The sequence below is a fragment of the Dromiciops gliroides genome, chromosome 4 (assembly GCF_019393635.1).
Source record: "Dromiciops gliroides isolate mDroGli1 chromosome 4, mDroGli1.pri, whole genome shotgun sequence".
NCBI lineage: Eukaryota > Metazoa > Chordata > Mammalia > Microbiotheria > Microbiotheriidae > Dromiciops > Dromiciops gliroides.
Window position 1 is genome coordinate 171,360,766 of NC_057864.1, and position 12,660 is coordinate 171,373,425.

Below are 12,660 nucleotides of genomic sequence, written 5' to 3' on the forward strand. Positions count from 1 at the left end.
TTCAAAGAAGGAACCAATTTACTTACATTTTGCTGCAGGTGAAATGTCGATCTTTAATGTGTAGACTCTGAAAAGCAAGGAGAAAGAGAAAAAGAGAATATGGTTAAAAAAAACAAGTGAACTATAATGACTTTGGGATGAAAATAGAATAGACTGCTTCTGAATGTGTATCTCTTGCTGAGAAAAGGAAAGCTCATAAATGAGGAAACCCTTCAAATGACCAACTCAGTATGAAGCCAGATTTCTGCAAGAAAAAGAAATCTTTGCAGATTGTAATATCCTGGAAATTGATTATCTTGGTAAACAATGCTATTACTCTCTACCGTACTTAACTGAGGTAAGTGAACCATTTTTTTAAACTGAGAAATGAAAAGTTGTTGCCATCATCATATACCCATGATTGTACGTAAAGAAGAGGGATAAGAAGTTAGAATCTACATTTTGTGAATTGAATTAGGCTGGATGACCTCTAAGGTCCCTCCTAACTCTGAAATTCCATGATTGAACAATTATCCAACTATTTTGGTCAACCAAACATGATTCACTGACCTCTCCCCCATATCAATATTCATTTTGACTCTCTAGAGTAAGGGATTCTTAACCATTTTGTGTATGTATCCCAGATATATTTGGCAGTATGGTGAGATTCATTGATCCTTTCTCAGAATAATATTTTAAATGCATAAAGCAAAATATGTAGGATTATAAAAGAAACCAAAGGTTGGTAAAAATAAGAAAAGATACACACATATACATATTGTGAATATACAAGTATATATGTATGTGTGTATATTTCCACCCAAGTTTACAAACTCCCTAAAATCTATCCAATGAAACTTGGTGGGGAATGGGGTCCATTGGCCACCTGTTAAGATGGCCATATTAAAATGGATAGTTGCCTATGTAGAATATTAAAATGAAAGCCAACAGGGGCGGCTAGGTGGCGCAGTGGATAAAGCACCAGCCCTGGATTCAGGAGTACCTGAGTTCAAATCTGGGCTTCAGACACTTACCAGCTGTGTGACCCTGGGCAAGTCACTTAACCCCCATTGCCCCGTAAAAACAAAAAACAAAACAAAACAAACAAACAAACAAAAAAATGAAAGCCAACAAATTTCCAAATCCAGACCCTCAGTGCTTAGTTTTTCTAGGGGAGAGCAAACCCTGGGAAATACCCAATTCATCATACCATTTAAACTCATTAGGGTTTTTTTTCCTGAAAAAAAATCTAATTGAAACTTAGAAAGATTCATGAATTTAGAGTCAGAGTATCCGGTTTCAAATACCAAAAATGTGACTTACTAATTGTATAACTTTGTGCAAGTTACTTAAATGAGAAGGACCAGGTACATTACTTAACACATAAAACTTTTTTAGACATTTGAAACTCAAAAGGACTGTTATTTCTAATTCATACTCTTACTTTTTCTATATTTTTGTTATCAGTATTCTAAAGACTTTTCAAATAATGAAAGAAATAAAACACATGGTTCTACTCATAAAAACCAGATGCATCAAATGATGCATTTGCCTAAACACTTTATACTTTCGTTGTAAATAAGAGGAAATGCCCCAACATTTATTTATATTGGGTTGTTTCTTTGACCATATTAGTCTTTTCCCCGTGGAACTTCATAGAATTTGTCAACACTTATAAAACCTTGTGAATAATATATTTATAGAGTAAAATAGAATTTTTGTTTTGCATATGATTTCCACTAATTTATGAATTTCTTTTCACATTTTTCGAATTTAGTTTGGTTGTTATAATAATGTAGTTTTGCTTAAAATGTCTAAGAGACTGTCTGATGAACAGATTTAGAACTCATAAGAAAGATCTCCTCTGACTCATCTAATGGTGAACTTTTAGGTTGTGAATTCAATGATGTAAGTGCTATAACTACAATGTATAAAGCATAGAAAGAATGTTTCTCTTCTGATTCCAGCAGGAAAATTCCTCCTACAGTGGACAATCCAAAAGGCAATAAGCAATGCAGTTCTTATCAGACCCAAGTTCATAACAAAAGAGATGAAGAGCTGTGATGTCTGAAAGGTAAAGATGCATCTCCTTGTCAAAGGACTGTTGCTTCTCAAGAAGTATGAGGACGCTTGGAAGAACTAAATATTATAACACTGCAGTCAGGTCCCACTCTATATTCTACCACCCATGTTGTCAAGATAAATCTTATTTCTTTTCTTCTCTTTTTTTCTTAGTTTTGGAATTTTATTTAGTGAGTCAATGCTTAGAAACATTTGAGTAACAGGCAATACTAACTGGTCTGTTACATTAGAAGAATTAGAGATCATTGGTCTTATTGTCTGTCACTCATGGTATCACTGTTGGGACAGACCTAACCACAAAATATACATGGAATAACTTCTTTGTTCAATAAAACTATAATCGATCCCTGGATATATAATGAAGTATCTTCACTTTGACCTATCTCAGCATAACTTTTGTTTAGCATCTTCTCTGTGGAATCTTCCTATTAAAATTTTTCAGAAGGCTTTTATTTTTGATGTATACATAATGGTTGATGAACAATTCCTGCCTTGCAAGTCATGCTGCAAATTATTCAATATATGTCAAACAAACCAGACAAATCTGAAATTTTGGTTGGCAATAAATATTGAAAACAAATACTTGTTTAGCTTTACTTGGGAAAAGACAATACCAGCAATAATGATATCATTGTACCTAAAGATATAGTATTAATATATCCTTTCTCAGAATATATATATATATATATATCCTTTCTCAGAATATATATATATATATATATATATATGCAAAGCAAAGGTGAAGCATAATTGGACCATTCATCAGAATGGTAGAGAACTTCTGGAAGTAATGAAGACATGCATTAAACTCTGGTTTTGAAATCTACAGAGAAGTTTATAGAGACCCTGACTTCATACCAGTGTAAGAGATCAAGTCTGAAATTATTATATTATGAATGCTCTCCCATCCAGATGTTCACATTCCAGCAGAGAACAGCTCAAAGCAAGAGTATAATTATACCCTATTTTAAAGTAAGAATAAGACAGTAGTAGATGGTATTGACCAAATGGCAAGGTGTTATACTCAGTGAAAGCAAACAACTAAGAAATGACTTATGCGTGTTTTATTCTATCTTCTGGTTTTTAAATTCAATTTTCTTTTCTTTTAAGTTACAGTTTCTCTTCTTTCTTCCTGTCCATTATGAAGATAAGAAATATGAAATCTATGACAAATAAAATGTGCAAAGAAAATTTCCACACTGTTTTCTCTTTGAAAGTGGATAGGATATTTTATCACGAGTCCTTCAGAATCATGGTGGGTCATTGTGTTGATCAGAGTTACTAAGTCTTTCACGGTTGATTATGTTATACAATATTGCTATGTTGTGCAAAATGTTCTCCTGGAGCTATTCATTTCATTTTCATCAGATCATATAAGTCTTCTTACTTTTTTGAAAACAATCCTCTATATAATTTCTAACAATACGATAATATTCTGTCACATTCACTTATCATAACTTATTTAGCATTTCCTAGTTGATGGGCATCCCCTTTGGTCTCCAACTCTTTTCCACCACACAAAAAAAAGTTTCTATAAATATTTTTTGTATATATGGGTACTTGTCCTTTGATTTCTTTGGGTTACAGACCTAAAAAGGTATATATAGTTTAAAAGCTTTTTGGGCACAGTTCCAATTTGTTCTTCAGAATGGTTGGACTAGTACATAGTTCTGCCTATAGTGTATCTTTTTTCTCACATTCTCTCTAGCATTTGTAATTTTCTTTTTCTGTCATCTTAGTCAATCTGATGTGTGAGGTGGTAACTCAAAATTGTTACAATTAGTATTTCTCTAATTATTAGTGACAGAGCATTTTTATAAGACTATTGATATCTTTAGTTTCTTCCTTAGGAAACTTCCTGTTCATACCCCTCGACTATATTTATCAATTAGAGAATGTCTCACTCTTATAAATTTAGCTTAGTTTCCTATGTATTTGATAAACAAGATTTTTTCAGTAAAACTTGCTGCAAAGATTTCCCCCATACACTCTCTTGCTTTTCTTCCAATTTCAGGTGAATTTGGTTTTGTTTGTACAAATTATTGTATTTTTAATCTAGTTTTCTTTTTTATTTTTGTGCAAATTATTTTCAATGTTATATAATTATCCATTTTACCTCTTATGAACTTCTCTATCTTTTCTTTTGTCATAAACACTTCCCCATCCATAGATCTTATGGGTAATTTCTTCCATGTTCCTTTAATTTGCTTATGACATCACCCTTTTTGTCTTAATCATTTACCCATTTTTTAGCTTATTTTGGTATATGGTATGAGATGTTGGTCTATGTCCGATTTCTGCCAGACAGCTTTCCAGTTTTCCTAGTAGATTTTATTGAATGGTGAGTTTTTGCCTCAATAGCTGCAATTTCTGTGTTTATCACACACTTGTTTACTGTGCTCATTTGCTTTTTTATATTGTGTACCTAATATGTCCCATTGAACCACCACTCATTTCTTATCTGTTACCAAATTGTTTTGATGAATGCAGCTTTGTAGTATGTATAGCTTGAGATCTGGTACTGCTAGGCCACCTTCCTTCACATTTTTGCTGTTGATTCTTTTGATATTAATTACCTCTTGTTCATCCAGATGGATTTTGTTATTTTTTTCTAGCTCTACAAAGTAATTTTTGGTAATTTGATATGGAACTGAATAAGTAAATTAATTTAGGGAGCATTGTCACTTTTACTATATTGGTTTAGTCTACCTGTAATCAATGAAAATTTCTTCAGTTATTTAAATCTGTATTTTATAATTGTGTTCATATAGTCTTGTGTGTCTTCCAGACAGATCCCCAAGTTTTTATACTTTTTTTGGTTATTTTAGATGGAATTATCATTATATCTCTTCCTGCTGAATTTTGTTTGTAATATACAGAGATGCTGATGATTTGTGTGGGTTTGTTTTATATTTTGCAACTGCTGAAGTTGTTACATGGTTTTGACTAGTTTTTTAGTTGGCTCTCTAGGGTTCTTTAAGTAAACTATCATATCATCTTGTAAAAAGTGAGACTTCTGTTTCCTTATTGCCTGTGCTTATTTTATCAATTTCTTCTCCTTGTCTTACTGACATAGCTAGCATATCTAGTATAATGTTGAACAATAATGGAATGATAATGGACATCCTTGTTTCATCCTGATCTTATTGGAAAGACTTCTAGTTTTATCCCCATTACACATAATGCTTGCTCTTTTTTTTTGCTTATGATAGATACTACTTCTCTTTGCTACTACTTATCTTGCTTGAGATAGATACTAATTATCATTTTAAGAAAAGATCTGTTCATCCCTATGCTTTTCAGATTTTTTGATAGGAATCATTGTATTTTGTCAAAAACTATTTTCTGCTTCTATTGAAATAATTATAAGATTTTTGTTGTTTTTGTTATTAAAGTAGCCAATTTTACTTATAGTTTTCTTAATATTGAACAAGCCCTGGAGTCCTGAAATAAATCCATCCTGGTCATAGAGTATCATCTTTGTAATATGCTATGGTAATCTACTTTCTAGAATTTTATTTTAAAATTTTTCATCAAAACTCCTCAGGTAAATTGGTCTATAGTTTTCTTTGTTTTGTCTCTCCCAGGTTTAGGTATAACGACCATATTTGTGTAATAGAAAGACTTCTTCTTTACCTATTTTTTCTTTTCTTTTTAAAAATATTTTTCTTTAAAGTTTTGAGTTCCAAATTCTATCCCTCCATCCCTTCCTCTCCTCTGTCCTCCCTTAGACAGAAATCAATCAGATATATTTACCTATTTTTTCAAAAAGCTTATGTAGTACTAAAATTAATTGTTCTTTAAATATTTGATAGAATTCACTTATAAATCCATCTGTTCCTATTTTTTCCCTTAAGGAGCTCATATATGACTTTTCAATTTCTTTTTCTAAGATAGGGTTATTTAAGCATTCTATTTCTTGTTCTATTAGTTTGGGCAACTTATATCCTTCTAGATATACATCTATTTTATTTAGATTGTCCATTTATTTGCCATACTTATGTGTATTTTCTACAGTGTTCTAGATATAGATCTCATCACCAGCTGAATAATTTATAAATAAATTGTTCCCAGTAAATATGCTTAACAATGAATATTTTCTTTCTCTTCTCTCTTCAAGAGTACTTTAAATACAAATAATTATAAGCAAATATTACAATTTTACTTTGAGATAAAAGTTTTCATCCTGCTATCTTCTATTTACTTTGTCTTATGGATTTTAAAAAATGCATTGCATCTGGACACAGATTGATTCTTCAAGGTGTTCTTAAAGTTCAGTTCATCTAGGGCTACTCTGTCTGAGTTTTATTCCGCAGCTGTAAAATGAGGAGGTTAAAGTAGGTGGTCTTTGTAGTAGCTTTCAATTCATTATCATAATTCCATTCAATCAGCATTTATTAAGTACCCACTATATACCAGGTATTGTGGTGATCACTGAGAACACAAAAAGCAAAAGAAAATTCTGGCCCTCAAGGAGCTTCATGAGGGCAAACAACATATCAACGGATAAGTGAATACAAAATATATACAACATCTCAGTAGGGAAGTGTATTTGGGAAACTAAATTAAAAGCTAACATTGCTTGGTGTATATATATATATATATATATATATATATATATATATATATATATATATATATATATATATATATATATATATATATATATATTGCAGGGCAATGATGGTTAAGTGACTTGCCAAGGGTCACACAGCTAGTAAGTGTCATGTGTCTGAGGTTGGATTTGAACTCAGGTCCTCCTAAATCCAGGGCCAGTGCTTTATCTGCTATGCCACCTAGCTGCACCAAATATTTTTTTAATTATAGAAAGAAAGGTGTCTTCAAGGAGAAGCCTCCTTGATCAATGGTATCTTCTCTTAGAAGTCAATTTCTCCCCAAGGTTTTTCCTTTTCGAGCTCCCTTGAAAATTTCCTGGTACAATCAGTGTTTACACCAAGCAATCCTTGGTTATTTCACCAAAATAAAGAAGTGATAGGTGGTGCTAATCCTTCTTTTTAATAATTAGGAACTTCTGGGCATTTCTTACTCTGGAGTTAGTACCCCACCTGTCATATTTTGCTTCCTTTTCCCTCAAGTTGTTTGTAAAGTGGTAATAAGGACTTTTCCTATAGCCCACAACAAGGTATGAAGAAAATCTTTAAACATATTGAGAGCCTTAGAACCTTGGTAATTGAATGAAAGCAATGAACACCACACCAGATTGGCTAAGAGATCAGTCATACCTCTTGGGCCTATCTCAACAGTTGGAGAATTACTTTGGGCCAGCAGTGATACCCAGCTTTTAAGAGGGTGTCATTTTTGGGTCAGGGGGGGAGGAGTCTTTTATTTTTCTTTTCCCTTCCACATTTCCCTATTAGTAATGTTACTTTGAAGTGGAGCCAATCGACAGATAGGAGACAAGAAGTAGAACTACACATGACAGGCAGCAATAGATACACATAGGCAGTCCCTCAAGAAAGGAAGTAGTTTCTAGGAGTGGGACCTCTGAAAGGACAGAATAGATTCAGCTATGGACTCATGACAGAGTTAGTCTTGGAATATGATGATTGGGCTGAAGAAAGGACTGCAAGAGAAGAAAATAAAGATTTCCAGGCCTTGCAGGACCAGAGTCATGAACTGACTTGGACCATGTATTCCCTAAATATGTTCCTCAGACCTTATACTTAATTTTTTTGCCCCTTCCATCAATGGACTCTGTATTTGTTGGGGAGTGAATTTAAGTACAAATTAGAAAGTAACCAAGAAAGAGTGCTTCATATTGTAATGATTGGAATGACGCCACCTACTGGAGACCTACTGTAGCAAAGCTCCGCCATGAGGAGAAGGTGTCTGAGGACAAGACACCCAGCTCTTTGGCATCAGGAAGTGACATTTGCTTGTGGGAGGAAGAAGGGGCAAGGCTGGGACTCTTGCTCTATTTCGTCAGGACTCTGGTGGACAGTGGAGGGATAAATGTGCTCTCCCTTTAATAGATAGATGAATCTATGCCTTTCTCTCTTTCTTCACCAAATTCTTATTCTTCTTAATAAATGCTTAAAAGTCTAACTCTTGCTAAAGCTTATAATTTATTGGCGACCATTCATTAGATACTTTAGACAGACCAACTAGACTTTTAGCCCCCTTACAATATGTAAACCAATTTTTTGCTGATAGTGATTCAGAAAATGTAGGGATGTCATAAAGTTGAAACCTTCTGGATTCCTGTTTTTACTGTGCCAGTTTTTAGAACTACGACTAGGAACACAGACACCTGGGGCATATCCCATTGAAGGATCATGGGACTGAGCTGAGATGGATATTAAAGGCTATAGAGTCAAACCCCCTCATTTTACAGGTGAGAAAACTGAGACCTAAGGCCATACAGACAGCCAGTGGTGCGGCAGAGATTCAAACTCATATCTTTTGCTTCGAAATTTAGGGCTTTCTCAACTGCTCCATGCTGGGGCACAATGACACAGATGGCCTGACTGGTAGGTGGCATTGGAATAAAAGAGAATATGATGTATAACTTTCAAAAAGTCCCAATCTTACTCCTGTGGGGATTGAAGGAAGGGTAAAGCAGGCCCTGAGAGAGGGGCAATGCAATTATGGGACCCTGGTGGGGTGGCTTGTGGACATTTGCATAATGGGATGCAATAGGCCAGCAGAGGATACTGAGGTAAGGTATGCAAATAGAGGTTCTTATGAGAAGAAAGCATGGGCCTCCCTACCCAACACCCAACTGTGGATTTGTTAGAATCCCCTTATTAGTTTCAGTTCTGCCAAGTTTTGGCTCAGTGGAGAGAGTTGGAAGGATGATTGATTGGGGATGGGGAGGTGGGGATGTTTATACATGTATTGTTATTTCACAATTTTAGACACTGTGAAGTTAACCAGGCACCTTAAGATGTTATTCTGAAAGCTAGAGAATTTCCCCATGGGTAAGGCATCTATTTTAGTTAACACATAAAGGATGAAAAGTTTGTTCCTGGATTCATACTCTAATGATGCTTTTTCTTCCCCCTCTCCTTCATCCCTATCTTAAGGTCGATGGAGAAATTTGTTAAAAACGTTGTTTGTATATCACAGAACATTCACATGCCCCTGCCTTTGGCCCGACCTGAGAACCACTCCCTGCAGTCTTTGTGCAGAACATAGTTATAGTGACAAGGGGAATACTTCAGGGTTTGCTCACAATTGTTTAGAGGAAAAGACTCTAACAGCTGGCCTAAAGTATTATCTTTCTTTTGTCCAATTTTGTAAAAAAAAAAAGACTATATCAGCCTTGATGTGAGAGCCAGTGATTTTACAAAGCATAAATTATTTAGACCTGAAGTAGTTCTGATTCATACCTACCTCATTCATGCCAGTCAATTAGCTTACTTAACCTTTTGACTACTGTAATAAATAGAGAGAGGTCTAGAGAACAGAGAACTGAAGTTAGGATGAGCCTCTTTGAAACTCAGTGCCTTTATTGTAAAATAAAGGGTAATGTTTTTGATAATTGCATTTCAAAAAAATTGATTTCCTTTGTAATTCTATGATTTTTATTTATTAAAAATGTTATTTAGAGAAAAGGACCATAGACTTTACTAGATTTCCAAAAGGGTCCGTTATACTAAAAAAAAAAAAGATTAAAAATACTTGTAGCAGACAGACAAAGACGAATATTGGTGTGGTAAGATGGGCACTGGATTTCACATGGCTGAGCAAATTAAATAAACAGTTGTCAAGTTATGAAATTTCAGAGTTGAGGACCTTCTAAGCCTTCTAGTCCCACCCACTTCATGGACCATAGACATCACTTTATTCCATACCCTCTTGGATACATAGATAGCAATAACATCTATTCTAAACAGACATTTAATTTTAATAAATAAATTATATATATATATATATATATTTGACTCAAAAAATTGGGAAATGGCAGTGTACATACTGCCTACTATTACATATTCTGCCTGAAATCAGGAAATGGTATTGAAAACTCTCCAGAAACCATATGCCCATCTACTTCTTTCAGATAGCATGTTGCTAGGAAACAAAAACTTAGAATGCACTCACCTGCTGAGAAAAGGCCTATAGCCACACAGTAATGTGGCCTTTTAAAGTAAAAGGAACACCTTTAGCCAGGAACATAGGAACAAAAAAGGCTACTTGCTACTTCAAGGTTGCACTTTCACAAATTTCTTCATTTAGATGACACTACAAAATTAATATTGATTATGCTGAAAAATATTCAGATATGTCCCTGAGAATATACTGTGCAAAAATCAATGCCATGGCACCAAACACTTTTCTTTGGAGTTAAAATAAACACAGAGGGGGTGGCTAGGTGGCGCAGTGGATAGAGCACCGGCCCTGGATTCAGGAGTACCTGAGTTCAAATCTGGCCTCAGACACTTGGCACTTATTAGCTGTGTGACCCTGGGCAAGTCACTTAACTCCCATTGCCCCACAAAAAAAAACAAAAAACAAAAAACAAAAAACAAACAAAAAAAAGCCAAACAAAAAACCCAAAACCCCAAACCAAAACAACAACAACAACAACAACAAAATAAACACAGAACTAAGGGCAGTTGTATTGGTGTTCAAGTTCTGTCCACTTAGATTTCATCCAAGTTGGTGCATTGTTACTTCAAGCTTATTTTTGCATTATTAAAGAAAGAGAGTTCCCTGAAAACCCATGCCAACATCACCATTCTCATTTAGTAGGACATCTGGCAAGATGGAATTCCTTCTTACATCATTTAGTCATCTTATTATAAGCTCCATGATGAGAAAGAACTATGTCTTTTGTAAATTGTGTATCTCTCACAATATTTTTCACAGTGTTCTGCATACAGAATGTATTTAATAAATGTTTGTTGGATGAGATTGAAGCAGATAATAGTTTTTAGTAGTTCTATTAATGGTACTCTCTTTAGTAGTACTGGAAAACTCCAAAGCTGAGTTAATTGGGTAAGTCCAGTACCATTTTGCCATAATTAGCTATATCATCACCTGGAACCTGTGAACTAAGCCATATCTTTCTGTTCCCAATATACATCTATCTAACTACATGGAGAAGGAAAGGAGAGGAGAGGAGAGGAGAGGAGAGGAGAGGAGAGGAGAGGAGAGGAGAGGAGAGGAGAGGAGAGGAGAGGAGAGGAGAGGAGAGGAGAGGAGAGGAGAGGAGAGGAGAGGAGAGGAGAGGAGAGGAGAGGAGAAGAGAGGAGAGGAGAGGAGAGGAGAGGAGAGGAGAGGAGAGGAGAGGAGAGGAGAGGAGAGGAGAGGGAGAGAGGAAAAAAGGAAAAAAAAAGACAATGTTCTAAAGAGTTTTACTTATGTTATTTCATTTGATCCTCACACCAACCCTGTGAGGGAGGCACTATTGTTTTCTCCATTTTACAGCTGGGGAAACTGAGGGGCAGACAATTTCAGTGGCTTTCTTAGAATCACTCATCTACTGTCTGATTCAGGATTTGGGCTCATATCTTCTTAACTTCAATGTCCATACTCTATCTACTGAACCACTTAGCTGCCATAAGGTATTAAGATTAGCTCCTAGTGATTATTAGTGATTAGCTTCAGTCTCACTGGACTGGTCTTTCATTCAGTGGTTTTTTCCATACCTGAAACCTAAAAGCATCTAAATGTACTTCCAAGAAGAGAATCACATTGGGGCTATTTATTATGCCCTAGACCTAGGGGGAAGTTCTTCTTCCTCAGTTATTTACATTTATACATGCCTACTTCAGACCCTCATCACCTCCTCCCTCCTAACTGGTGTCTCTGCTTCAAGTCTTTCCCAACCCCAGCCCATCCATTATATAGCGATCAAAGTGATTTTTCTAAAACTTATCTCTGACCATGTCACTCTCCCCTCTCCCCTCTCCCCTAGTCAATATACTCCCATGGCTCTCTGTTATCTCCACAATCAAATATAAAGTTCTTTGTTTTTCATTTAAAGCTCTTCACAACTTGGCACCTTCCTAATTGGATGATTGGAAAAAAAATCATCTTACATTCTACTCCCCTCCACATTCTCCATAATGAACTCACACTGGATGACTTGAAATTTCTTTCATGTGGCATGCTTTGCATTCTCCCAACTTCCCATTCTTAGAATCTCTCGCTTCCTTTAAGACTCAGTTCAAGCATACTTCCTCTAGAAACCTTTCCTACTCCCCACCAGATGCTAGTGCCTTCCTTTCTAAGATTACCTTCAGGTGTGTGCTGGATCTAGCTAGAACTACAGAGCCAATTGTTATATGTTCCATGAGAACATTTACACCTCTGAAATTATCAGATGCTACAAATCAGGGCTTGATTTATTGTTTTGCTAATAATTTATAGATTAAACTTAAAAGTGCACCATACACACACACATCCACACACATATAAGTCACTTGTTACACTCCTGGATAACCTCTGTATTTATGTTGTATGTTCTGATTTATGTATGTTCTTTCCCCCATTAAAATGTAAACTCCTTGAGGGCAGGGACTATTTTTGCCTTTTTTTTTTTGGATACCCAGGGCTTAGCACAATGCCTAGTCCATATTAAGTGCCTAAAAAATGTTTGTTGATTTTATATATGGACCTTCGTAAATATAT

At 35.1% G+C, this 12,660-nt stretch overlaps 1 protein-coding gene across 1 annotated transcript in view; it reads right to left on the minus strand.

Annotated features, from left to right (window-relative positions):
- The window catches only part of LOC122754780 (ankyrin repeat and fibronectin type-III domain-containing protein 1-like), a 237,240-nt gene that overhangs the window by 146,612 nt on the left and 77,968 nt on the right, over positions 1 to 12,660 (minus strand). Inside the window, exon 2 of the mRNA XM_044003238.1 lies at positions 27 to 67. Coding sequence (XP_043859173.1) covers positions 27 to 67 — 41 coding nt within the window. The remainder of the gene's footprint in view (positions 1 to 26; positions 68 to 12,660) is intronic.